The 27,343-nt window shown below is 39.0% G+C and overlaps 1 protein-coding gene across 3 annotated transcripts; it reads right to left on the bottom strand.

Annotated features, from left to right (window-relative positions):
* Window positions 1-4,641: 4,641 nt before the first annotated feature.
* APELA (apelin receptor early endogenous ligand) lies at window positions 4,642-25,096 on the bottom strand. Of its 3 annotated transcripts, XM_063664260.1 has the most exons (4): window positions 24,700-25,096; window positions 23,123-23,212; window positions 8,389-8,422; window positions 4,737-6,771 (listed from the first exon to the last, which is right to left on the bottom strand). In XM_063664260.1, the coding sequence occupies exons 1-2, from the start codon at window positions 24,773-24,775 to the stop codon at window positions 23,124-23,126; spliced, it is 165 nt and encodes a 54-aa protein (XP_063520330.1). In that variant the 5' UTR covers window positions 24,776-25,096; the 3' UTR covers window positions 4,737-6,771; window positions 8,389-8,422; window position 23,123. The 3 variants fall into 3 exon arrangements, with proteins under 3 accessions (XP_054341561.1, XP_063520330.1, XP_063520331.1); XM_054485586.2 differs by lacking the exon at window positions 8,389-8,422 and having other exon boundaries at window positions 4,642-6,771; window positions 24,700-25,089; XM_063664261.1 differs by lacking the exons at window positions 4,737-6,771; window positions 8,389-8,422 and adding an exon at window positions 17,169-17,637.
* Between the last annotated feature and the right edge of the window lie 2,247 nt (window positions 25,097-27,343).

Here is a 27,343-nt window from a genome sequence, read left to right as displayed (position 1 = left end):
AAACAGCCTGGCCAAGACGTCTTTCCACCAGTTACCTGTCCACTGCCTCAAGACTCCAGGCATGGAGCAGAGAGAGAGGCTCAGCAGGGGCTGGGATTTTTCATGGCCCTGGGAGCCAGGAGGGAGCCAGGGCTGCCCTGGGGTCAGGGGTAGGGGCTGCACTGAGGCACAGTGAGAGAAGTCACATGAGGGGCAGGGACTTTGGAAGACTCCTGAGGATCAAAAGCTACATGGCAGAAGTAATAATAACTATAGTTGTATCTTAGAAAACACCTATTGGGTGCTAACACTTGGTGGGGCTCTACACACTTTTTTTTTCTTTTTCTTTTTTTGGAGACGGAGTTTCACTCTTGTTGCCCAGGCTGGAGTGCAATGGCGTTAGCTTGGCTCACTGCAACCTCTGCCTCCTGGGTTCAAGCGATTCTCCTGCCTCAGCCTCCCAAGTAGCTGGGATTACAGGCATGCGCAACCATGCCCGGCTAATTTTGTATATTTTGTAGAGATGGGATTTCACTACATGCCGGCCAGGCTGGTCTCAAACTCCTGACCTCAGGTGATCCACCCACCTCGGCTTCCCAAAGTGCTAGGATTATAGGAGTGAGCCACCGCGCCCAACCTCTACACACTTTACAAACTGTTCATGTCCCAGTTTAAAGAGGAGAAAATTGGGCCTTGATGAGGTTAGCAGCCCAAAGCCACAGAGTCAGCAGCAGAGCCCAGAACTGCTCAGTTGGCCACCAGGGCCATGTAGGGCCCAGGCAGCAGCAGCAGCGTCAGATTCTGCCCACTCGCAACAATCCTGAAATAACAGCCCCAGGCCTGCAGAGCTGTTAGGTGACCAGAGCAACACACTGGCTTGTCTCTAAGTGTGCCTCCTCAGACACGTGCCCATCAACAACCAAGTGTAGGCTGTCTGGCCCCGCTTGGTCTGACTGTAATTTGAGGTGTCGCCAAAATTACAATCTAACACCACCAAAGGACAATTTTGGTGGACAGAGCGGCCAACCAAGGAAATCAAGTCTACAGGCCCTTCCAGAGCAAGAATGCAGCTAGTCAGGAAGGCAGATGGGTACCCAAGGCTCCTGGGGCAAGAGGACTACCGCTTTTCTTTTCCTGGTAGATGCCATCCCCCACCTCGACCAGGCCTCCTCTTTCATCCCAGGAAGTTCACTCACCCTAAGTTCCACTCCCTAAGCCCAACAGCAGCTTCTAGGGCTCCTTACTGGCCATAAAGCCTCTCTGAACTGGATTCGACAAGGCTTATACCCCCTCCTGGGGTGTGGAAAGAGGAACATTTTTCCAATTGAGTGGCCAGAGGTCAAAATTTCCAATCTTCCCAAAATGTCTGCCAATATAGACCTGCCCCACAAGCCCCTTTACAATGCAGCCCAGGGCTTTCTGAGATGCCCCGTGGCCAAGACGCACATTATTCATTCACCCACCCCGGGATGTAGAGTCCTCTATACTCGCTATGAGCCCCAAGATCCCCAAAAGAAAGCTGTGCTTGTGCCCACGGCCCACTGGACTACATCAACATGGGGACCTCGCCTTTGTCACTCCCAAGATGGCACCACCGCCTCTCAGATCCCCCCATGAGCTTAGTCACTCCCACATCAGCATGACCCACAATATTCTTTTACTCTCACCTATTGAAGACTTTTTTTTTTTTTTGAGACAAGGTGTTGCTCTGTCTCCCAGGCTGGAGCGCAGTGGCGCAATTATGGCTCACTGCAGCCTTGAACTCCAGTAGCTTGGGACCACGGGTGTGTGTCACCACACCTGGCTAATTTTTTCTATTTTTCTACAAAGATAAGGTATTGCTATGTTGTCCAGGCTGGTCTCGAACTCCTGGACTCAAGTGATCCTCCTGCCTCAGCCTCCCAAAGTGCTGGATTACAGGCACGAGCCACTGCGCCCAGCTTGAAGACTAGTATAAAGTCACTTACATGGCAAGTGCCACAAAACCAAGCTGATATGAGGTATTAAGAGAACACTTACAAAAATAGGGAGTGTTGTAGTAATTCTAAAAGTGTTCAGAATCAGGAGATGGTGTGGATAGTCCTTGTGCATTCCTAGTGTACAATCAGATGGCCGACTTCCAGATGGGATTAATAATACTTTTCTGCAGAGCAGTTGACAGGGGCCAAAGCCTCAAATCATCAACCTCACTTAACCTGTCTTACTCCTTGGAATCCAATAATATGATTTGTAGTGAAATGAGAGTTTAGATATAAAAGAAGCCAGGGCTAGAATCTGGTGTTCTTTCCATGAACACTTTGGCAAGTGGAAGCCAAGACTGGAAAATCATTTACAGACATGGAGTTTGGGGAGTGAGGTCATTTTGGGAAGTGAGAATGAAGGGAGGAAACGAGGGCTGAAACTCAGGCCCAATATGCCTAGACAAGGCTCTTGTTACTGATGGGATTCAAATTAGTGATTTTTCCTTTTCCAAAGGCTCTAACATGGTTTAACTAATTTTCTTTCTTTCTTTTTCTTTTTTCTTTCTTTCTCTTCTTTCTTTTTCTTTCTTTCTCTCTCTCTCTCTTTCTTTCTCCCCTTCCTTCCTTCCTTTCTCTTTCTTGACAGAGTCTTGCTTTGTTGCCCAGGCCAGAGTGCAGTAGTGCAATCTCAGCTCACTGCAACCTCATCCTCCTGGGTTCAAGAGATTCTCCTGCCTCAGCCTCCTGAGTAGCTGGGACTGCAGGCATGCACCATCATGCCTGGCTAATTTTTGTGTTTTCAGTAGAAATGGGGTTTCACCATGTTGGCCAGACTGGTCTCGAATACCTGATCTCAAGTGATCTACCTGCCTCAGCCTCCCAAAGTGCTGGGATTACAGGTATGAGCCACTGCACCTGGCCCTCTGTCTTCCTTTCAACAGGGTCTTCCTGTTGCCCAGGCTAGAATGCAGTGGTGATCATAACTGACTGTAGCCTTCAACTCCTAGGCTCAAGTGATTCTCCCACTTCAGCCTCCCTAGTAGCTTAGACTACAGGCATGCACCACCATGCCTGGCTAATTATTTTGTTTTAGAGAGGAAGACTTGCTATGTTGCAGAGGCTGGTCTCTAACTCTGCTTTAAGCAATCCTCCTGTCTTAGATTCCCAAAGTGCTGGGATTACACTTTGGGTGAGTGAGCCACCACACTCACTCCTGATATCCTGTGTTTATCTAAAATTTTGATGTTTTATTCATCATGTATTTTTCGTGGGTATTAATTTTTATTTTTTTCAAAAATGGAGTTCAAATGTTATCTTGATTGCTGAGGTTTTCGGCACACTCTTCAGTTTTGTGCTCACTCGTTCTAGACCTGTCCCTAAACAGAGGGTAAAAATGATTCAGGATGGGACTGAAGACTTCACTGACTTCACTAATTTCAGTTTTTCTTTTTTCTTCTGATCAAAGGTACAGCAAACAATGATTTTTGTTCCTCAAAGGAAGCTATAAGAAGGGCAAAACATGAAAGAAGGGATCAGCCTTTACAATTTTCTTTGGTCCACCACCCTCCATCTGGTCTATTCACTGACTCACCCCTGGGATCCAAATTGGGTGGCACCATTACTACTGATCCCCTCAACCATCTTGATCAAGCTTTGTAAAAAGGCTTTTCCTTTGTGTTCTGAAAATGTTAGAAATTACAAATAACTTTTTTTTTTTTTTTTTTTTTGAGGCAGAGTTTTGCTCTTGTTGCCCAGGCTGGAGTGCAATGGCGTGATCTCGACTCACTGCAACCTCTTCCTCCCAGGTTCAAGCAATTCTCCTGCCTCAGCCTCCCGAGTAGCTGGGATTACAGGCACCGACACCACGCCCAGCTAATTTTTGTATTTTTAGTAGAGACGGTGTTTCTCCATGTTGGTCAGGCTGGTCTCGAACTCCTGACCTCAGGTGATCCACCAGCCTCGGCCTCCCAAAGTGCTGGGATTACAGGTGTGAGCCACCACGCCCGGCCACAAAGAACTTTTAATACAAAAATAATTAGGCTGGGTGCAGTGGCTCACGCCTGTAATCCCAGCATTTTGGGAGGCCGAGGCTGGTGAATCACTTGAGGTCAGGAGTTCGGGACCAGCCTGGCCAACATGGTGAACACCTGTCTCTAATAAAAATACAAAAATTAGCTGGACATGGTGGCGGGTGCCTGTAATCCCAGCTGCTCGGGAGGCTGAAGCACCAGAATCGCTTGAACCTGGGAGATGGAGGTTGCAGTGAGCTGGAAGCATGCCACTGCGTTCCTGCCTGGGCAACAGAGTGAGACTTTATCTCCAAGAAAAATAATCAAAAGAATACCAACCCATAAAAATTGTTAAGTTTAAAGAACACAGATTTGGCACCCCTCTGGTCTCATTCACCTCCCGGTGAATGAAAGATAGCTGTATGTCAAGGACCTGTTCTGGTAGGTCAACAAGCATATGTGCCACTGGTTATTGTGTTTTGGTAGACTTTGAGAGAATCTTTGCCCTTGCTCTGATCATCTTGAATTATGTAAAAGATCTGCAGTGATAAGGGATGAATCGAGGCTGTTCAGTCTTAAATGCCTCAATTAATAGGAACAAACACTGGAAACAGAGACAGGTATCAGGAACATTTCTACCATGCTATACTCAACGCTGAACATTTCTTATACAAAGTAAGGACAGCCAGACATGCAAATCATTGAGTGTTTTATTGAACAATTAAGAAATGTATAACCATTTCATTACTTTACAATGGTAAAACTCATTTGTAACTTTTTCTGTGAATATGCGAATTTGTACTTGAATTAGTTTAGACTTGTATTGAACAAGATGTATCTTGACTATAAAGTGTTTTCTTTTTTCAGTACAAAATATACAAACAAGTACATGTTTTAAACATAAATATAACTGAGAATAGGTTGTGTTTCTACTCAAATGCACTTGTGGAAAGTACCATTCATCCGCAAAGACACTTTTAATAGGCTTTGAAAGGAAGACAAACTCCACAGTGTTGTCAGATTTTCTATTTAAAATTACATTTATATTAACCCCAACCTTTCATTTTAGCAAAATAAAGGTTAATGGTTTATGTTTTCTTCTACTTTACAATATTTACAAAGTAAAACTTCTACTCCAGATATGAACCTGTGGCCCAGCATGGTGGCACATGCCTGTAATCCCAGTATTTTGGGAGGCCAAGGAGGCGGATCACTTGAGCTCACCAGCCTGAGTTTGAGACCAACCTGGGCAACATGGCGATACCCCATCTCTACAAAAAATACACAAATTAGTCAGGTGTGGCCGTGAGTGCCTGTAGTCCCAGGTACTCGGGAGGCTGAAGTGGAAGGATCGCTTGAGCCAGGGAGGTGGAGGTTAAGCATAGATCATGCCACTGCACTTTAGCCGGGGTGATAGAGCCAGATCTCATCTTAAAAAAAAAAAAAAAAAAGATATAAACTTGTAAATTTCTTATCTGGAATTAACATAAAGTATGAAAAATTTTGTGGCACTAAGCTAACGATCCTTCAATAAATACAAATTAAGAACATCTTAGCATCTGGGGAACACCTAGTTATCAATACAATTCAAATTTAGACAGGATAGTTTTTTTTTGAGTAATCATATCCCTAAATTCCTTCTGATTTTTTATTTCCATGTCTCAGCATCTCAGGATGAACAACACCAAGACAAAGCCTAATAGGATGATGAGCACTCATCTTTTAGATACAGATATCACCCTGAGTGGGACTTCATTGGCATAACTGTATTTTAGATGTCGACTTTAAGTAAGACTTTTTAAGAAATTATCTATACAAAATAATAAAGGACATAACAAAACTTCAAAGGAAATCAAACACTGGGTTCTTATAATTACATGATGAGAAAGGTTAAAAAATGAATGGTTCCAGCCTGAGTTCAAGACCAGCCTGGGAAACAGGGTAAAACCCCATCTCTACAAAAAATACAAAAATTAGCTGGGTGTAGTGGTGCACACCTGTAATCCCAGCCTATAATTGGGAGGTTGAGGCACGAGAATCACTTGAACTCGGGAGGTGGAGGTTGCAGTGAGACAAAAGTGTGCCACTTCACTCTAGCCTGGGCAACAGAGCGAGACTCTGTTTCAAAACAAAAACAAAAACAATGGTTTCATTTGAACATAAAATGAACTACAATTAGGATTTTATGTTTTCTTTCAACTTCAAATGGACATTACTCATTAAATTAAAAAATCATACTTTCATAAACCTTAAAGCTTATCATAAAATTGGTAGCAATTAATAGCTTTTCTTAGTCTTTCTCTCTATATAATCAATGAACCAATTATTTTCTCCCTATTGTGCGAAGCCAAATGGTCAATGCAATTGATTTCAGGTTGAGCAGTTTTTAGAAAATCACTCAAATACATACAAATTTAATACTTTTGGAGAATTATGGGAATATGAAAGCAACATTTTAAATTCTTGCACTTTTTACCATGAGAGAGTTCTAAGACACTAAAAGGTATTTTTCTTTTCAACCCATAAGAGAATAATAATGTGCAGGAAAAGATGAGATATTTTTGTTAGGTAGGCAAACAATTTGGGCTTCAGATTGGAATCCTTTTGAATTTATGTTATTTTCCCTCCAAATAGAAGCCAAGAAGAATAAAATCCTTTGAAGCTAATAAACCATTCCAGGTGCTTTCAAATGATCCTTTTTTTGTGTAGGAACTTCTAAGCAATCACGCTGTTGGCATCATGAAGTTCTTTTGTGTGGCTGGGTGTCTTTCCTTCACTCCTCTTCTTCTTCTGATAGATCCAGTAAAGTTAGCTAGAGAGATCTATATTTGAGAGGCAAGGGAGAAACAAATACATCAAAGAAATACTATCCAGCACACCAATAAACACATGCCTAATTTTTTTTTTTAATAATGAGTTATGGAAGTTTATCAGTGTTTTTCAGTGCTGAAAGCAACTTTATATATTCTTACCTTTCAACAGAAATGCAGCACCTATGTGTCTTTAAAAGGCTGAATTTAAACTTTTATTATATTTACTTTTTGAGACAGAGTCTCACTCTGTTGCCCAGGCCGGAGTGCAGTGGCACGATCTCGGCTCACTGCAACCTCTGCCTCTGAGTTCAAGTGATTCTTATGCCCCAGCCTCCTGAATAGCTGGGATTACAGGTGTGCGCTACTGGTGTCAATGTTTCCTTAGGTAGTTTTTTTGGGCCCCCTCCTGAAGACATGAAGGCCGCTTCTTGCTTCATTTCTGGAAGCTTCCACCTCCTTCACATTTCACTTTCACTTCACATCTCACAGTCATAGTGGGGTGTTAACTATGACTAATTTAGCAGTACAAATATAGAGATACCTCTTCTGGAATCATCTCTCTCAACTCAGATTGCCTAAATTTGAACATACAAATGAAATGGGGCCAGGCATGATGGCTCACACCTACTGGGGAGGCTGAGGTGAGAGGAAGGCTTCAGCACAGAAGTTTAAAACCAGCCTGGAAAACATAGCAAGAGCTCATCTCGAAAAAATATATATGTGTGGCTGGGCATGGTGGCTCACGCCTATAATCCTAGCACTTTGGGAAGCCGAGGCAGGTGGATTGCTTAAGCCCAGGAGTTTGAGACCAGCCTGGCCAACATGGTGAAACCCCGTCTCTACCAAAAATACAAAATTTAGCCGGGCATGGTGCTGCATGCCTATATTCCCAGCTACTCAGGAGGCTGAGGCACAAGAATTGCTTGAACCTGGAAGAAAGAGGTTGCAGTGACCCCAGATCATGCCGCTGCACTCCAGCCTGGGCGACAGAGCTGTCTCAAAAAAAAAAAAAAAAAAAAGAAAAGAAAAGAAAAGAAAAAATATATATGTGTGTGTTTTGTAAAAAATAGATGAAAATGAGATGGATTTTTTTTGCTTATCAAACTTACAATATATACATGTTTGTTGCACAGGTTGAAGCACAGTGGCACAATCTTGGCTCACCACAACCTTCACTTCCTGGGTTCAAATGATTCTCCTGCCTCAGCCTCCCAAGTAGCTGGGATTACAGGCGTGCGCCACGACACCCGGCTAATTTTTTTGTATTTTTAGTAGAGACAGGGTTTTGCCATGTTGGCCAGACTAATCTTGAACTCCTGATCTCAAGTGATCCGCCTGCCTCGGCCTCCCAAAGTGCTGAGATTATAGGTGTGAGCCACCACGCCCGGCCAAAAAATTGTTAAATAAATTAAAATGTTATACTGCACAATATTCTTATTTTTTGTTTCCTTTTATTATTTTTTTTTTCGGTGACCAAACAATGAACCTAAGAAAATATTCATTTAATGCAAAGAAAGTAGTAGAAGAGGAAGAGAGGAACAAAAAAAGACATGAGACATATAGAAAAGAAAAAGTAAAATTGCCTAAGTTCAACCATATAAACAATAAAATTAAACGTGAACTTACTAAATAATCCATTCAAAAGGCAGATTGTGTCAGACTGGGTAAAAAAACAAACAAACAAAAAACATGATTAACCATAGGTTCTTTGCAAAGGCATATTTCTGATTCAAAGCCAAAAATAGATTGAAAGTCAAAGAATGGAAGAAGAGATATCATGCAAGCAGCAAGTATAAGAGAGCTGAAGTGAATATACTAATAATGTCATAGTTTTAAAAATTAAGACAAAAATTGTTACTAGAGACAAAGAATGACATTTATAATGCTAAAAGGGTCAATTGAGAAAGATAGAACAATTATGAAGATACATATACTTAGAGCCCTAAAATACATGAAGCAAAATCTGGCAGAATTGAAAGGAGAAATAGATGATTCAACAATGGAATCAAATTAGAAATCAATAACAAAAGAAATTTGAGAAATTCTCAAATATATGGAAATTAACAACACACTCCTAAACAACCAGTAACTCAAAGAAGACTCAGAAGGGAAATAAGAGAGTATTTTGAGATGAATGACAATGAATATTTAGGGAATACAGCTAAAGTAGCACTTGAAGAGAAATTTATACTTATAAACATCTATAGTAAAAGAGAAGAAAGATCCCAATTGAATACTTAACATTTCACTTAAGACCCTAAACATGGAAGAGCAAACAAAACCTAAATCAGGCAGAAGCAAGGAAATAATAATGATTACAGTAGAAACGAATGAACTGGAGAATGGAAAAACCATAGCAAAAATCAACAAAACCACAGTTGTTTCTTTGGAAATAGCAACAAAATTGATGAACTTTATTTAGACTGACCAAGAATAAAAGAGAAAAGACTCAAACTACTACTCTGAAATGAAAGAGGGAACATCACTACTAACCTTACAGAAACAAAAAATAACTATAAGAAAATAGTATAAACAACTGTGTGCCAACAAATTTGATAAATTAGATAAAATAGACAAATTCCTAGAAAGACACAAATTACCAAAACTGACTCAAAAAGAAATAAAAATCTGAAATGGATCTATAACAAGAAAAAAGATTGAATTAACAATTAAGAAACTTTCCAAAAAGAACCACATTGCTTCACTGGTGAATCCTATAAATCAATTAAAGAATAATTAGTATCACTTTTTCCCAAACTCTTCCAAAATTTAGAAGAGGAGAAAACACTTCCCACGTCATTTTATGGTTACCCTGATACCAAAATCAGAGAAAGACATCATAAGAAAAGTACAGACCAATCTCTTGTGAATGTAGCTGTAAAAATCCTCAGCAAAATACTAACAATCTAAATTCAGCAACATATGAAGAACATTATGATTTAGTGGGATTTACCTTGGAAATACAAAGTTAATTTAACATCTGAAAATCATTTAATGTGATGCATAATATCAATAGAATAAGAGACAAAACACATAACATATGATAATATATATACATATATATGTGTGTGTGAACATATATTTGGTTTTCTGTATTTTTTTTTTCTTTTTTTTCTTTTGAGACAGGGTCACACTCCATTGCTTAGGCTGGAATGCAGTGGTTTGATCACAGCTCACTCAGCCTCGACTTCCTGGGCCTGGGATCAGGCGATTCTTTCACTTCAGCTTCCTGAGTAGCTGGGACTGTCGGCGCATGCCACCACACCTGCTTGGCTAATTATTTGTATTTTTTGTAGAGACGGGGTTTTGCTATGTTGCCCAGGCTGGCCTCAAACTCCCTGGCTCAAGCAATCTGCCCCCTTCAGCCTCCCAAAGTGCTGGGATTACAGGCGTGAGCCACCACCTGGCCACACATGATAATTTAGATACAGAAAAAGAAGTTGACCAAAACAAACATCCTCCCTTCATAATGACAACATTCAGCAATCTTGCAATAGAAAAAGAACTTTCTCAATCTGATAAAGGTCATCTGCAAAGACCCATAGCTAACATAATACTTAATGGATGAAAGACTAAATCTGGGACCAAGAATAAGACAAACATGTTTGCTTGAACTACTTTGGAGGTTCTTGTCAGGGCACTTAGGTAAGAAAAGAGAAACCCAGATTAGAAAGTTAGAAGAAACTATCTCAATTTGCAGGCGATCTCGTACGTGAGCTTGCACACAGCAAATCCTAAGGAACCTTCTGAAAAACCTATGAGAATGAATCAATAACTTTATTAAGATATCAGGATATAAGATGAATAAAAAATCAATTGTATGCCTATACATTAGCAATGGACAATTCAAAAATGAAATTAAGAAAATTCCATTTGCAATAGCACCAAAAGAATAAAATACTTAGAAATAAATTTAACAAAGGAAGTACAAAACTTGTACTCTGAACACTACAAAAGCAATTAAAGTAGACCTGAACAAAGAGAAATACATTCCATTTCATGGATTGGAAGACTTAATTTTGTCAAGATGGCTATACTTGTTACATTGATCTATAGATTTAAAACTATCCCTATCCAAATACTAGATGGCTCTTTGCAGAAATCGACGAAGTAGATGTAAATCTTTGTGACCTTCGATTATTTTTTTAAAATACATAATATCTAAAGAACAAGCTACCAAAGAAAACATAGACTAATTTGATGTCAATAAAATTAAAAACTTTTTTGCTCCAAGGACAACACCAAAAAAAGACATCCACAGAATGGAAGAAAATATTTGCACATCATATTTCAGATAAGGGCCTTGTATTCAGAATATATACATATATATATATCTTACAGCTCAACAATATAAAGACAAATAATCCAACTGAAAAATTGGCAAAGGATTTGAATAGCCATTTCTCCAAAGAGACACAAATATCCAATAAGCACGTGAAAAGATGCTCAACATTTTAGTCATTATGGAAATGCAAATCAAAACCACAATAAGTTGTCACTTCACACCTTCTAGGATAGCCATAACAAGTGTTAGCAAGTTATGTGGAGAAATTAAAACCCACATATACTGCTGGTGGGAATGTGAAATGATGCCACCACTGTGAAAAACAGCTTGGCAGTTCCTCAATGAGTTACACATAGAATAACCATATGACCCAACAATTCCTCTCTTTTAATTCCCAGAGAACTGAAAACATATGTTCCAACAAAAATTTATACACTAATGTTCACAGCAGAATGATTCATATTAGCCAAACAGCCGGAATAACCCAAATGTTCATCAATAGGTGACTGGACAAACAAAATGTGATTTTTCCATATCATGGAATTGTATTCAGTCATAAATTGGAGTGGAGTACTGATACATGCTACTACATGGATGGGCCCTGAAAACATTAAGTGAAAAAAGCTAATTACAAAGACCACATATCACAAGAATTCACTTATATGGAATATCTAGAATAGGGAAATCTATAGAGACAGAAAGTAGATTAGTGGTTGTCTAGGACTGAACAGCTGGGGAGTGCCTGCTAATGAGAATGGGGTTTCTTTATGGGATGATGAAAATGTTCTAAAATTGATCATGGTGATGGTTGCACAACTTAGGAATATAGTAAAAGCCATTAAATTGTACACCTTAAATGGGTGAATTGTCTGGTGTATAAATGATATCTGAAAATAATTAAATATGCATATCCTCATAATTCCACTTCCAGGAGTATTTTGTAAGAAAATAAGTGTACATATGTTCAAATACGTATGCATGCCAGTTCACTGCAACATTGTTCAAAATAGCATAAATACTACAAAACATAAATATTGATCAATAAAGTCAAGATAAATAAATTAAGGCTATCCATACAGTGAAATGCAATCATCCCTCAGTATCCCTGGGAACTGGTTCTAGGATTTCCCTTGGATACCAAAATCCGTGGATGCTGAAGTCCCTTATATAAAATGGTGTAGTATTTGCATATAAATTACTCAGCCTTCCGTATACTTTAAATTGTTTGCAGATTACTTATAATACCTAATACAATATAAATGATATGTAAATAGTTGTTATACTGTATTGTTTAGGGAATAAAGACGAGGAAAAAAGTTTGAAATGTTCAGTACAGATACTACCATTCTGTTTTTTTCCCCAAATATTTTCAATCTGCCATTGGCTGATGTAATGAAAAACCCACGGAAATGGAGAGCCGACTGGACTACAGTGTCATTCAAAATGACCTTCTTTTAATACCTAGGTGACGGTTGATAGGTGCAGCAAACCACCATGGCACACGTTTACCTACGTAACAAACCTGTGCGTTCTACACATGTATTCTGAAACTTAAAGTAAAATAAAAATAAAAATAACTTATTGTTTTCATATGTACAAATAAATACATCTAAGTAAAAGACAAACGCAGTAAATAGATTTCCTATGTGTTCAAATAATGTGTATATATGTCATATTTATACACATATTAAAGTAGATTAAATGTCACTTAGATGCTAAGTAAAAGACAAAGCAGTAAATGGATTTCATGTTTAAATAATGTGTATATATGTCATATTTATACACATATAATTTTTGTATATATAAAAATGTTGCTATTAGAAAAAAATGTGAAGACTAAGTATAAAATTGAACTAAACTCCAGCACAATTTTGACATAAACGAAATGTGATACCTAAAGAACTCCAAGCCCTCACATACTCCCCACCCTCACCCCCACTCCCACCCCACCCTCACCAAGGTTACTTTGGCCAGTGTAATAAAAGAAGTTTTTGGGGGGCTGAAGCAGGAGAATCGCTTGAACCCGGGAGGCAGAGGTTGCAGTGAGGCCAGATCATGCCATTGCACTCCAGCCTGGGCAACAAGAGCAAAACTCTGTCTCAAAAAGAAGTTATATATGGTACACACACACACACACAAACACACACACACACACACACACACACACTCTCAAGTGAAGTGACATTTAATCAAAATTTTCATTGAGTAGGAAAAAGGTGAAGAGTAGGAAAAAAGCACGTCTAGGCGGAGGAAATAATGTGTAAAAGCCCTGAAGTGGTAAGGAACATGACATATTTGACAAATTCACAGAGAAGCACTTTTGTGGTTTACATTCAGAATTTTATTTCAACTGTAAGAGTAATGAGAAATCACTAAAGGACCTTAAGCAGTATAGAAGCCACAATATGGAGAATGGATAAAAGAGAAGCAAAAGTGGAGGTGTGAAGGTTGCTGCAAGGTAAACAGTAGTTGAGCTTGTGTGATGTGAACTGGTGACAAATTGGGAACTGGGAGACTCAATATATACAAGTGTACAATGGCCAGATCCTATATTAATGCTTTGACCCACAAACTGCAGCAACCAGCCCAGGAAGCCGAATCACAACCTCTGCAGCAGTTGGTCCCAGATGGTCAAGAACTACCAGTTTCCTTTTTATCCCTCGTCCCCTGATTCTAACTTAGGACTAACTGAAGAAAACCACATATACTCCCCAAATCAAATAGGATATCCTGCTTCTAGATAGCCTGCCTTCAGCTTTCCCATGCCAACAATCTCCAGTCACATCATACCTAAAGCCTTCTCTGTTTCTCACAATGAAGCTTTCCTGATTCTCTGCCTGTCTTGGTCCTCTGCCAAACTCAAGAGATGCTGGCTGACTCCCTTGCTATGTAAACTCTGAATAAATTGCCCTGGCTTGATTCATTTGAGTGGTTATCTTCTTTTTTTCTTTTTTTCCTCAGGAGTATGATAATTAAGTGTAAAGAGGTAATTGAGGCTAAAGGAATGGATAAAACAGAGCAGGAGAGAGTAGAGATACATTTTATTATACCTTGCAGGGTACAACAGCCTGTTTAGGAGGCAGAGGGTTGGCTGAGAACTTAGTGGAAATAAGTATGGTGCCCTGGAATTGAAGGGAAGGGACTTTTGCAGGCTAAGTAGCCAGCTGCTAAATTCTGCTGTGAAATCAGGAAGAAGACTAAAATTTGTCGATTAATTTAGAAAGATCAGACCGGGCATGGTGCCTCAAGCCTGTAATCCCAGTACTTTGGGAGGCTGATGCAGATGGATCACCTGAGGTCAGGAGTTCGAGACCAGCCTGGCCAACATGGTGAAACCCTGTCTCTACTAAAAATACAAAAATTAGCTGGGCGTGGTGGGGCATGCCTGTAATCCCAGCTACTCAGGAGGCTGAGGCAGGAGAATCGCTTGAACCCAGGAGGCAGAGGTTGCAGTGAGCTGAGATGGAACCATTGCAATCCAGCCTGGGTGACAAGAGAGAAACTCCATCTCAAAAAAAAAAAAAAAAATTTAGTAAGATAAGGATAATTCTAATGCAGATGTAAGACAGATTAAAGTGGATTTAGATGTGAATACAAAATAATGAATCAGGGACAATGAGTACAGAAAAATCATGAGAGCATTGACTGAGGGGTATGTGGATGTTATATGTGTGTTTTGTTTGTTTTAGGATATAGGCTTATCACCATTTAAACTTTCAAGTTGACACGATGATCCAGAGAGGTAAAGGTATAAGTGACAGCTTGAAATTCCTAAGAAATCTTAGGGAGAGAAGGGGACCCACAGCACATATGAAGGATTGGCCATGCCTTCCATAATATCAAGAAGGAAGAGGAAGATGGGGGTGGGTAAGGGGGGGAATGGATTAGATGGGATTTATGCTAAAAAGAAATTTTAGATTCCTGAACAATACGGTAGAGAGCAGCTAGTTTAGCTATCTATGGAAAGAATTGTTACACATTTTGTAAGGAGAAATCAGTTTTTAAAATGAAGAAAACTGGCCGGGCGCGGTGGCTCACGCCTGTAATCCCAGCATTTTATGAGGCTGAGGTGGGAAGATCACCTGAGGTCGAGAGTTTGAGACCCACCTGGCCAACATGGTGAAACCCCGTCTCTACTAAAAATACAAAAAAATTAGCCAGGCATGGTGGCAGTTGCCTGTAATCCCAGCTACTTGGGAGGTTGAGCCAGGAGAATTGCTTGAACCTGGGAGGTGGAGGGTGCAGTGAGCCGAGATTGTGCCACTGCACTACACTCCAGCCTAGGCAACAAGAGTGAAACTCAGTCTCAAAAAAAAAGAGAAAACTTTGAGACTCTAGAACATTGTATACATACTTTGTTCAGAGGAATATACAATTATAGTAATAAATGTTTGTAATATAAACATCACTATATTTATGTATTTGATATATAAGTGTATAAGTAAATATATTTATCATTAAGGCATCATCATCTTTTTTTTTTTTTAGACGGAGTCTCACTCTGTCTCTCAGGCTGGAGTGCAGTGATATGATCACAGCTCACTGCAGCCTCAACCCCCTTGGCTCAAGCAATCCTCCCACCTCAGCCTCCTGAGTAGCTAGAACTACAGGTATGCACCATCATGCTAGCTAATGTATTTTTTGTAGAGACAGTGTCTTGCTGTGTTGCCCAGGCTGATCTCAAACTCCTGGTCTTAAAAGATCCTCCCACCTCAGGCTCCCAAAGTGCTGGGTTTTTAAGTGTGAGCCACTGTGGCCGGATGGCATCATAATCTTTACAGAAAAGTTTTATCTCATCAGTAAATTAGGGACATTAGGGATTTCCTCCAAGCATGACCTTTGGACACTGGGCTGTGATTAATTTAGAAAAGAGTAATTTTCTATATTTCATTTAGCTTTATGCAATATGTCCTGCAGATATTTCAGCCCACACAGGAATGCCCCATATTTAAGGCAGTTCTTGGGCCATTCACATTAAGCAAAGGTTTGTTGTACCTTAAGCTTTAGGGGCTAAATCTTGTCTTCAAGGAGCTCATATTTCAATACTGATAAAAATCTAAAGAAACAAAGTCGAATGTGATAGATGGCTTTAAAAGCCTACTACTGAAAGTGCTGTGATGTTAGGAGGATGATGATTATTTTAAACTAACTGAATTAGGGTGGCCCTCATGAGGAAAATGGGATTTATGAGAACTCTCAAGGAGGGAGAGAGTTTGGACTTGATGAGAGAAATTCCTAGAAAAGGAAATATCTCCACCACAGAGATAGAAAATCACAGTTCCATCCTAGAAATATTAGAAAATAAATCTGAAAATGTGTGTATCTAGTGAGAACAAGTCTTAAATTTATTATCTTAAATTAAAAGATAATAAATAAAAGCTTCATTTCGTTTCATCTTTTTTTTTTTTTGAGACACGGTCTCGCTCTGTCACCCAGGCTGGAGTGCAATGGCGTGATCTCGGCTCTCTGCAACCTCCACATCCTGGGTTCAAGTGATTCCCCTGCCTCAGCTTCCTGAGCAGCTGGGATTACAGGTGCCTGCCACGAGACCTGGCTAATTTTTGTATTTTCAGTAGAGATGGCATTTCACCATGTTGGTCAGGCTGGTCTCAAGCTCCTGACCTCAAGCGATCTGCCCGCCTTGACCTCCCAAAGTGCTGGGATGATAGGTGTGAGCCACCACGCCCAGCCTATTTTACCTCTTTTAGCAATATTATGAGGCTGGGCAAGATGGATCACACCTGTAACCCTAGCACTTTGGGAGGCCGAGGCAGGCAGATCACTTGAAGTCAGGAGTTCGAGACCAGCCCGGCCAACATGGTGAAACCCCGTTTCTACTAAAAATAAACAAATTAGCTGGGTGTGGTGGCGCAAACCTGTAATGCCAGCTACTTGGAAGGCTGAGGCAGGAGAATTGCTTGAGCTGAGATCGCACCACTGCACTCCAGCCTGGGCGACAGAGCAAGACTCCGTCTCAAAAACAAAACAAAACAAAACGAAACAAACAAAAACAAACAAAAACAACTTATGAAGTGCCTGCTATATTGCAGGCACTTTTTTTGGGCTGAAGATACAAAGATAAATAAAACCTATCCTCGGCCTTCAGGGAATTTACAGCATGCAGAGGAAGAGAGGAGGACTATAGTCAGTTAACACTTTCTAATGCCAGGCGTTAAGGACTTTAACAGAAGTATGTAACTAGTGCTCTGAGAGCAAAAGTGGGCATATCTATTGTAACTAGTAGGGGTATTAAAATCAGAGAAGGTTTCCTAAAGGATGAATGATACTGAGAAAAAAAGTGAAAAAATATACATTTGAGGTAAAAGCATAGCTTGAAGAACAGTTAAGAGATGAAGAATGGACTGATTTTAAAGTAATAATAAGTCTAACTACTATTTATTTAGCACTTACTGTGTGCCAAGTATTGTTATGATAGGGTAAGGGCCATAACAAGTTCCATCTTATAGATCTGGAAGTGGAGGGAAGCTCAGAGAGAATAAATGACTTACCAAAAATGATCACCAGAGAGTGAGCTGTGTGGCCAGGGCTTGAATCCAGTAGGGTCCAAACAGTCTTAACTCTTATCCCCTCTGGGACAGGCAAGGGGGAAAGAATAAGGTAACAGATGAAATTGGAAAGGTATATGTTGTAAGGTGTTGTTTGTCAAATTATTGTTATTATTTTGTTTTCCATTTGACCTACAGCAGGATAACTGAGATCAGGACTGAAACACATTCACTGGATTCAGAAGAAGGAAGTCATAATGGACCTTCCCCAGAAGGAAAAGGGGAACAATGTGTTGAAAATAGTTGGGAGGAAAGAAAACAGCTGCCTTTTCAAAAAGGGTGGCTTTGAAGAGATGAAGAGAACATGTGCTGGTCGCTAGAGAGCACTATGGAGTCAATGGTGGAACTCTTCTTTCTTTCCTTCTTTCCGTCCTCTTTTTCTTTCTTCTCTCCCTCTCTCTTTGTTTCTTTCCTCTCTCCTTTCTTTCTCTCCTTCCTTCCTTCCTTTCTTTCTCTCCTTCTTTCCCTGTTTCTCTCTCTTTCCTTTTTTCTTCCCTTCTCTTTCTTCTCTTCCTCTTTTTCTGTCTTCTTTCTTTCTTCTTTTTATTTCTTCTCTTCCTCTTTCTGTCTTTGTCTCTTTCATCTTTCTGTCTTTTTTTTTTTTTTTTTAAGACAAAATAGATCAGTGTTGACATATTGAACATTCTGGGGGAGCAAGAGAGTATAATTGCTAGATCAAGGTCCTTGAGGTGTAGGAAGATTACCCATACCCGAGAGTTATTTTTTATTGAAAGACTAGGGGCCACACACAGTGGCTCATGCCTGTAATCCCAGCACTTTTGGAGGCCAAGGTAAGAGGATGGCTTGAGCCCAGAAGGTCAAGACTAGCCTGGAAACAAAGTTAGACCCTGTCTCTACAAAAAAATCTTAAAATTAGCCAAGCATGGTGGCACACACCGGTACTGTCAGATACTTGGAAAGCTGAGGCAGGAGGATAACTTGAGCTCAAGACTTTAAGGCTACAGTGAACTATGATCACGCCATGGCACCCAGCCTGGGTGACAGAATAAGATCCTGTCTCAAAAAAAAAAAAAAAAAGAAAGACTAGTAAGGGAACATAAAAGAAGCATTGTAGATGTAGATGTCTGTAGTTTGAGGGTGAGGTTGGATTTTGAGGCTTAATGACCTCCTATTTCACCATGAAGTAAGAGGAGTTATCTTTTGCTGTAAGTTGGAAGAGGAGATTAAGAAGTGTAAAGAAACTAGAGGTTATTACTTTGAAATAATAGTTGAATAGGAATATGAAATGCAGAAGGGTTCTTCCCAGAGAGCCCCGCTAAAGTTGGACATGAAGTGCTCCACGAAAGTAGAGATTCTATGCTGAAAGCAGAGTTGGGTTTCACTTAAACCCAAGAGGTGGAGAGAATGGAGTGAGAAGGATGAAGATGCTAGGACAATTGCAGGAAGAGTTGGGAAGCAGGGCAGGTTTGGTTAAGGGGGTCAGATGCTCATGACTGCAAGGGGGTAAGAATAAGACAGAAAATAGGAAACTAGAAGCAAAGCTTGAATACCAAGTGAGGGTGACAAGAGAGTATCAGCTGGACTCAATTAAAAATAATGTATTAACACCATGGAATACTATGCAGCCACAAAAATTGATGAGTTCATGTCCTTTGTAGGGACATGGATGAAAGTGGAAACCATCATTCTCAGCAAACTATCACAAGGACAAAAAACCAAACACTGCATGTTCTCACTCATAGGTGGGAATTGAACAATGAGAACACATGGACACAGGAAGGGGAACATCACACACCAGGGACTGTTGTGGGGTTGGGGGAGGGGGGAGGGATAGCATTAGGAGATATACCTAATGCTAAATGACGAGTTAATGGGTGCAGCACACCAACATGGCACATGTATACATATGTAACAAACCTGCACGTTGTGCACATGTACCCTAAAACTTAAAGTATAATAATAATAAAATTAAAAATAATAATAATAATAATGTATTAAAAGACACTTTTTCCAAAAGTATTTTCATAGTCATTACCTCTGGAACATGAATATGGGCAATAGGGTAGGATGGGGAACTTGTACTTTTGACTTTACATTCTTCCACTGTTAGAAATATATTCTACACCATGAAGATGTATTACAATTGTTATTAAAAAGCTAGCTAGACCAGGCACAGTGGCTCATGCCTGTAATCCCAGCACTTTGGGAGGCCGAGGGGGGCGGATCACCTGAGGTCGGGAGTTCGAGACCAACCTGACCAACATGGAGAAACCCTGTCTCTACTAAAAATACAAAATTAGCTGGGTGTGGTGGTGCATGCCTGTAATCCCAGCTACTCGGGAGGCTGAGGCAGGAGAATCGCTAGAACCTGGAAGGTGGAGGCTGCGGTGAGCCGAGATGGCACCATTGCACTCCAGCCTGGGCAACAAGAGTGAAAACTCCATCTCAAAAAATAAAAATAAATTAAAAAAAAAAAAAAACCTAGTAGAGTATGTATTGACACAGTATGTAGTTATCTAGAGTACATATTAAGTAAGTAATGTTTTAGAGACAGAGTCTAGGCTGGAGTGCACAATCATAGCTCACTGCAGCCTCAAACTCCTGGGCTCAAATGATCCTCCCTGGAGGCCTCAGCCCCCCAAATAGCTAGGACTAGAGGCACACGCCACCATGCCTGGCTAACTTTTTTTTTTTGGTAGAGACAAGTTTTAATCATGTTGTCCAGGCTGGTCTTGAACTCCTGCACTCAAGCAATCCACCTACCTCTGCCTCCTGAAGTACTGGGATTATAGGCATGAGCCACTGGACCTGGCCTTAGAGTACATACTTATAAATAAAAGCATTGATGTAGTGAGATTTTACTGTTAGAAGGGAGAAGTCATTCCAGTCTTAAGTCGAGACCTCATTTTCCACTCTAGGGCCCTCACATTAACCTGTAGACTTGCATTTCCTGACACCCCTTCTCTTGCTCTCCTTCACTCTAAATCACTTAGGACTGAAGGTGATGCCAAAATATTTCTGAGAAAAAAAATCAAGGAAATGAACTGCATACAGCATAGATTTTTCTGTGTAATTAATTCAGTTGCATAGGCTGGGATCGTTGAGGATGATCCCAGGAGCTGGAAAAATTGACAGTAAAGATAATATGACATTTCTATTAAAAGAGCTAAAGGTCTGAACACTCTAATAAAGGGTTAATCTGGAAAACTTTCAAAGTCAATTGTTTACCTTACCTATCCTTTTACAAAGTCTTACTTGATCCTAACTGATCAAATAACCACATGTGATTTTATCTAAAGCATCCAAAAAATTAGAGGGGAAGAAGTGAAAGGGGTGTTTTGCCTTAGAGCCCACTACCTAGGTTTACAGTACATTTACCAAGTTATCAAAGTGCCTTTGTTGCAAAACATAGAAAAAATGGGAAAGTATTTACGACAGTGAGAATTATGTTATCAGATCTGAAGGTAGCACTTGTTATTATAGTGCTGGTTGAGCAAGGTCTTGAAAAATTATCTAATGTTTATCTTACATTAACTCTTACAGTAGATTCCAACAGGTGACTTTTAAACATTCTTCAAAGAACTGTAGCTGAAATGTAGAACTAGTCTAAAACTGAGAAGATGGATGCTGTCACCCAAGCAGTTTTATAAGCTCTCAGCCAACTTTTTTAAAGGGTTGCTATTTTTAAGTAGTTTGCATAGCTTTAATTAAATTTCCCTTCAGTTTACAAACTTGATTTGTAAGTCAAAATTTCCCTCAACTTTAAAAATTAAAATTTCACTACTCATGCTTACTTGTAACACTGGTTTTTATGGTATGTGATTTGAGGATAATCTGTGGCTATCTAAAGACTTGTGTTTATATTTTGCAAGGTATCTTTCTTTGTATATGCAGGAATTCTCTTGCTATTGTGAAATGTGTCCTCTCCTCTTTGTTATTTATGAAGGAGTGCTGGAAAAATCTGAGGTGTCTCTATTCCTCTTAAGCACAGATTTTTACCATTATTTTATACATGACACTGAAATGCTCTGCTGGAAGCATTATCAACACACACCAAAGGATATTTTAACACAGAAAATCTTTTTAAAGCATGTTTCAATCACCATTAATTGGCTTCTCAGAAACCTCCTACTGTATATTTCTGGATTCCTCCACCAAAGCTATTTTTCGTATTTTGATAACAAAGATTAATTTGTTACAGATATAGACATAGAGAACTTGACATTTTTGTCTCAATCCTTTTGATAAATGTTTATTATGAAATTGCTCCTCCTTCATTTAATTTTCTACTACAGGGCTTTCCCCAGGTTTGGAAAGCATTAAACAATAGATACAGCAACTGTTCTTTCCACTGAATGAATGGAACCGTAAAAGCTACTCTACAGGCCAACTGAATAAGCTAATTTAGCTATTGCCTGTGTATGTTAACCAGATGAGGGCTATTTCTATGGCATTTTTTAAGGAAGCTATATCTTAAATGAATTAATGAGCTTGAAATACTTACAATGGAATGCCAAACTGTGTATTTTTTAGTATGAAGTGACTTAAACTTGGACAGCGTTTGAAGTTAACTGATTCAAGCAGTATTACCGGTAATTGTGGTGGTGTAACATTATTTAACAAGTGTAAAAAACAAGAAAAGGGAGGAGCAAAACTCTACCAGAATTTATCCTTAAGATGTGACTATCAAGATCACTACTATTGGTGAGGCTGGAAAGCTGCCATTTCATTAGTGTTAAGTTTACTTTATCTATTAAAAGAAATATTTTCAGAAAAAAATAAATAAACCCTGAGGGCAAATAATAGTTGAATAGGAATATGAAGTGTGGTGGCTTACATCTGAAATTCTGCACTTTGGAAGGCCAAGGCGGGTGCATCACTTGGGGCTAGGAGTTCAAGACCAGCCTGAGCAACATGGGAAACCCTCATCTCTATAAAAAATACAAAAATTACCCAAGAGTGGTGGCTCATGCCTGTAGTCCCAGCTACTTGGGGGGCTGAGGTGGGAGGATCACTTGAGCCTGGGAGGTTGAGGCTGCAACGAGCTGAGATCACATCATTGCACTGCAGCCTGGGTGACAGAGCAAGACCCTGGGGGAGAGAGGAGAGGGGAGAGGAGAAGGAGGAGAGAAAGAGAGGAAAAGAAACCCCGAAGTATTGATGGTAGTTCGTCGCTGGTATGGTGCTGGTGCTGTTGGGTGAATACATCCAAATGCTTTCATACACACTGGTCTTAATAGGGGAATCGGCTTGTTCTGCATAACATCCGCAATAATATTAGCCCCCATGTAGCTGTTACTCAGATTCAACAGTTATCAAGATTTTCCTACATTGTCCTCATCTGTCTAATTTTGTTCCTTAACTATTAAAGCAATTCTCAAAAGTCATGTCATTCATTTAACTCTTTCATTTATTGGTATGCATCTCTTAAGTCTTGACATCACCATAAGCCATTATCACATATTACAAACTGTGAAGAAACATTCTCTGGTATATCTAATTTGGAACACTGCCTAAATGTAGCAAAACTATTTTCTGTCAGAAATACCTCAGGGGAAGGGTACTCGTGAATGGAGAGGCATACATCTCCTCTGAAGGCAATTGTGTTTGCGCAGTTTTCTTCTCATGGTCAAATTAACTGAAGGAAAAAGAGAAGTATTAGGAGCATTTTTCAGAGGCTTAATTGTTGTTTAATCTAGACAATGCAAACATATTTTGGAGCCAAACTAGACTGTGGTTATTTGCTATTTGTTCAAATGTGATTATAAAATTAAAAACCAATGTGATGCACATACACAAGGGGTGTTCCTAACAGTTAATGTTAATAGCAAGATCTTCTTTTACTCTTATTTTTTCATCCCCATCGTTAAGCAATATAGCCACATCTTAATAGTAATATCCTCCTCCTTTTACATGCTTTTTTCCTAAATGCTCCTAGACCTTTTATTTTATGTAGTAAATTAATCACAAATATTTTGTAAGAACATTGTCCAAGCTACTCTGTATTTCCGAAAAGCATAAATGGTTTGAATAGTGACTGCTGTAAACAATGAGAAGGGATCAAGCTGCTTTCTCAGAGTTGCTGAATTGGAACTTTTTTCTTATTTATGTAAAAGCACAGACCAGGGGACATCATTTGAAATAAACTCACAGTGATCAAACTTCTAATTCACTAAAAAGCAAAGTCTGAATTTTTAACAAGTGATGCATCATTTTCTGTTCTAACTGAAGAAGTATATTATCAAGTGAATAATCTAACATATTGGATGTAAATATTACCAACTTTTTATTTAAAGTTGGGTTTGTGGTTCAGAAAACTTTAACTTTCTAATTTTTCTTTCTTTCTTTCTTTCTCTCTCTTCCTTTCTCTTTTCTTTTCTTTCTTTTTTTTTTTCAAACTTACTGGTTCTTTGAAATCTTAGCTGTTTGGTTTTGAAGTAAAAGTACATTAGAATACTTTTGTGTACTAAATTTCTGTTGGTTAAGTACAATATACTTGATATCATCTTTGAAAACATGTCAAGTAAATTAATATTATGTATCTTTACCATACATATTTTTGATGCTTTTTAGCTCTATAAGCATAATAATAATAAAAACTGCACTTACTTGTTTTAAGTGACATGCCTAGTTACATAATTAGAAATAACAGCTATTGACCTGTTTTAAGATTTAATCTGCATTTTGTTGCATTATGCTTTTTGTATGTTAATTCAGTCCCTACTCCAGGCAGCAACATACTTTTTAAATAAACTGCTTTGGAGTTTGCATTTTACCTAAAAATCTATACATTTATTTACCTTTATAATGAATAGACGAACATTTCTGTTTCATTTTACTCGTAAAGACAACATAATCTGCAATAGCTTAGAGATCTATTTTCTTTGCATTTAGGAAAAATAGTGGTAAAATACTTATTATTTCGAAGCCCAGCTGTTTTTAAAATATTGAAATAATAGACCCAACAAGATAGATAGCATACTTTCAAAATCCTACACATTTATCCCCAGTACTACTAACTGCAAGCACACCTAAGTGGTTTTCAGATAAACACAATCATGCTCAGAGACCCAGGGATGCAAACAGGCAAAACAAGTTACTTGTACAAATGTATCAAAGGCCTACCTGGTCTCTGTCCGCTGATGAGGAGAAGACTCATAATAAAAATAAAAAATGCAAAAAGGAATTGCTGAAATCTCATTTTCCTACCGCACAAAAGTGGAGCAATGACTCTCAATGTAAACCAAATGATCCGTAAATAGTCTGTGCAATATCTGTGTGGCTGTCTTCACATTCTAATGACAAACCTCAGAGAACTGCCAGCTGTGTTTTGCAGGAAGGTTAATGATCACATTAGACAAAGTTGCCGGTGCTGTGTGCTGTGGTCAGAGCCTCCCTCAGCCTCAAACCCCTCCTCCACTCCTCTTCCCCTTTCTCCTCAGCCACTCCCCTTTATTTCCATAAGCAAATATTGGTGAAATAAACCATTCAAGCATGCTATAACTTTAGTGGAGGTGTACTCCGAAAGCTCCAAGAAGAGAAGGACTTAAATTCAATCTGGATATGAAGAAATACGTAAAACAAGACATGACACTCCCTCCTCCCCTTACCATTTGCATCTGTTTAAACTTTGCCCATATTGGTCCCACATGCAGAAACCAGTGGAAATGACAGGAAGTCTCTCTTTTGTCTTTTTCAGAAGGAATTCTGAAGCTCTAACATAAGAGTCCCAAATGCTTTGTGGCAGAACATGTGCTGAAATGCTTTATCTTTACCAAACTTACCACAAAGTAGTGCCTGTTTACACTAACTCTCCAAATTGCCTAATTCATTGGGTTTGTATCAGTAAAGATTTTTGGAATTTAGAATGTTTGGAAATAAATCTGCAAAACATATACATTTATATTAATATTTTGTAAAGTGCAATTTTTAAAGTAATGGAGATTATTTTCATCTGCAAATGTCCAGGATTTTAAAAAAGGCAGTTCAGGCAAGCCACAAACTCATGAAATCTGTGTTCAGTTAAAAATTTATATGTGGTGGAATACCAGGCTAACATACCACAGTCACAGAAATTGGAGATGGAGAAAAAAAGTCTTAGTTCATCTCCCAGTGAATTCAGAAAACACAAAAACAGTCTAGCCTTGTCTTTTACACACATGCACCAAGATCTCTTTTTGTTTCAAGTGCTCCCTTATATGTCAGATATAGCTGTTATAAATGGAAATGACTATACTTATTATGTAAGTATAATAAATTCCATTTATAACAGCTATATCGATCATATTTTAGGTAAAATGCAAAATGCCAAAAAAATAGTGTAGATATGCCCTGAAACACAAGTACAGCCAAAGTACTAGCTCTAAAGCATGTGTAATTTGTTTTGAACTGTTAGGAATTTTGTTGTATTTGGCTTCTTTAGACTCAGGGAGGTGGTACATAACCTTGGGGTTTCCTGAGGTTTGAATTTAATGCACAATTTGTCTTGATTTTATAAGTCAATCTGTAAATTTCCCTGCCTGTCTAGTTAGGCATGGGGTTTATAATAGGCAATGGCATACAAAAATTCTTAAATTCACTTTATTGAAGTCTTGAGAATATATTGACATGTTTGGGGACTACAAGCATAGTGTTAAAGGGTCCTACTTTACCATGCTGTACATCACCTCATAAAATCAATGGAATACAATAGAGTTTGAACTCATGATATACAAGTGACTTAAGAATGGCAAAGAATTTATTCAGATTTTTAAATACCTCCCCATTTCCCGCCCCAGTCTTCTTAGTACATCACTCAGGAAAACAGCATGCTAACAAAGTTGAATGTTAAATCAATAAGAGATCAATATAGATTTTGGCACTATATTTTCAGGCCAAGTTTTAAGTCTGTTCAAAGGTTGAGTAGTGAGTCTTTATAGATAAGATAGAGACCTACCACACACAGCAAATATTGACTAAAATTTTTATATTTCATTACCAGGTGATCAACAATGAATTCCTAGAATATCGCTAATATGCACCAGTGCTGTGGAAGATACATATCTCCACTGATCAGGACAGAGAAAACTGTTATATAAGTCATCTAACCACATAGAACATCATTTTTCTCATTAAAAGAAAAAAGATGTGATAAAATACCTGGTTTTCTACCTGAAAGAGTGATTATGTATTAAACTCATGAAAATTTACACGATTTATTTACATGTTTTAAAATTATTCTTTCAAAAAAACAAACAAAAAAGATGTTGTTTAAATAGATGACTTTCGGAGTATAGTAATAAAGTGATTATACAGTCAATGAGCAACTGAAATGTTAGACATGGAGGTACAATGAAAAGTGATCCAGCATTTCTGTGGAATGTGAGTCAACAATAGCAATAAATCATTCGTCTCAGTACTGAATAACTAGGTGTGGAGAAATATGGGTAGGAAAATGTCAGAACAATGCAACTGGCTCTGCAAATAGCACTTTTAGCCTGCAAGCATAAGAGAACAAGGAATCTTCTTGTTTACATGAACACAAACCAAGACTTCCACCCTACAGACAGCCTTTGTGAGGGAGGCAAGTGCTGTGCCCCGGGCTAAATCCTATGTTAAGTGTGTTGCATAAGTTACTTCGCATAATTCTCCCCAAAACACTCTGAAGTATCATGCCCCCCTGTTTACCAGATGAGAAAACTGACAGCTAAAGAGGTGTAGCCTCCAAGGGCTAGATGACTGGAAGAGGAATAGATGGGATCCAAATTCCATAATCTCAGCCCTCAAACAT

This window comes from Pongo pygmaeus, chromosome 3 (genome assembly GCF_028885625.2).
Source record: "Pongo pygmaeus isolate AG05252 chromosome 3, NHGRI_mPonPyg2-v2.0_pri, whole genome shotgun sequence".
Classification (NCBI taxonomy): domain Eukaryota; kingdom Metazoa; phylum Chordata; class Mammalia; order Primates; family Hominidae; genus Pongo; species Pongo pygmaeus.
This window is presented reverse-complemented; position numbering and strand designations above follow the sequence as displayed.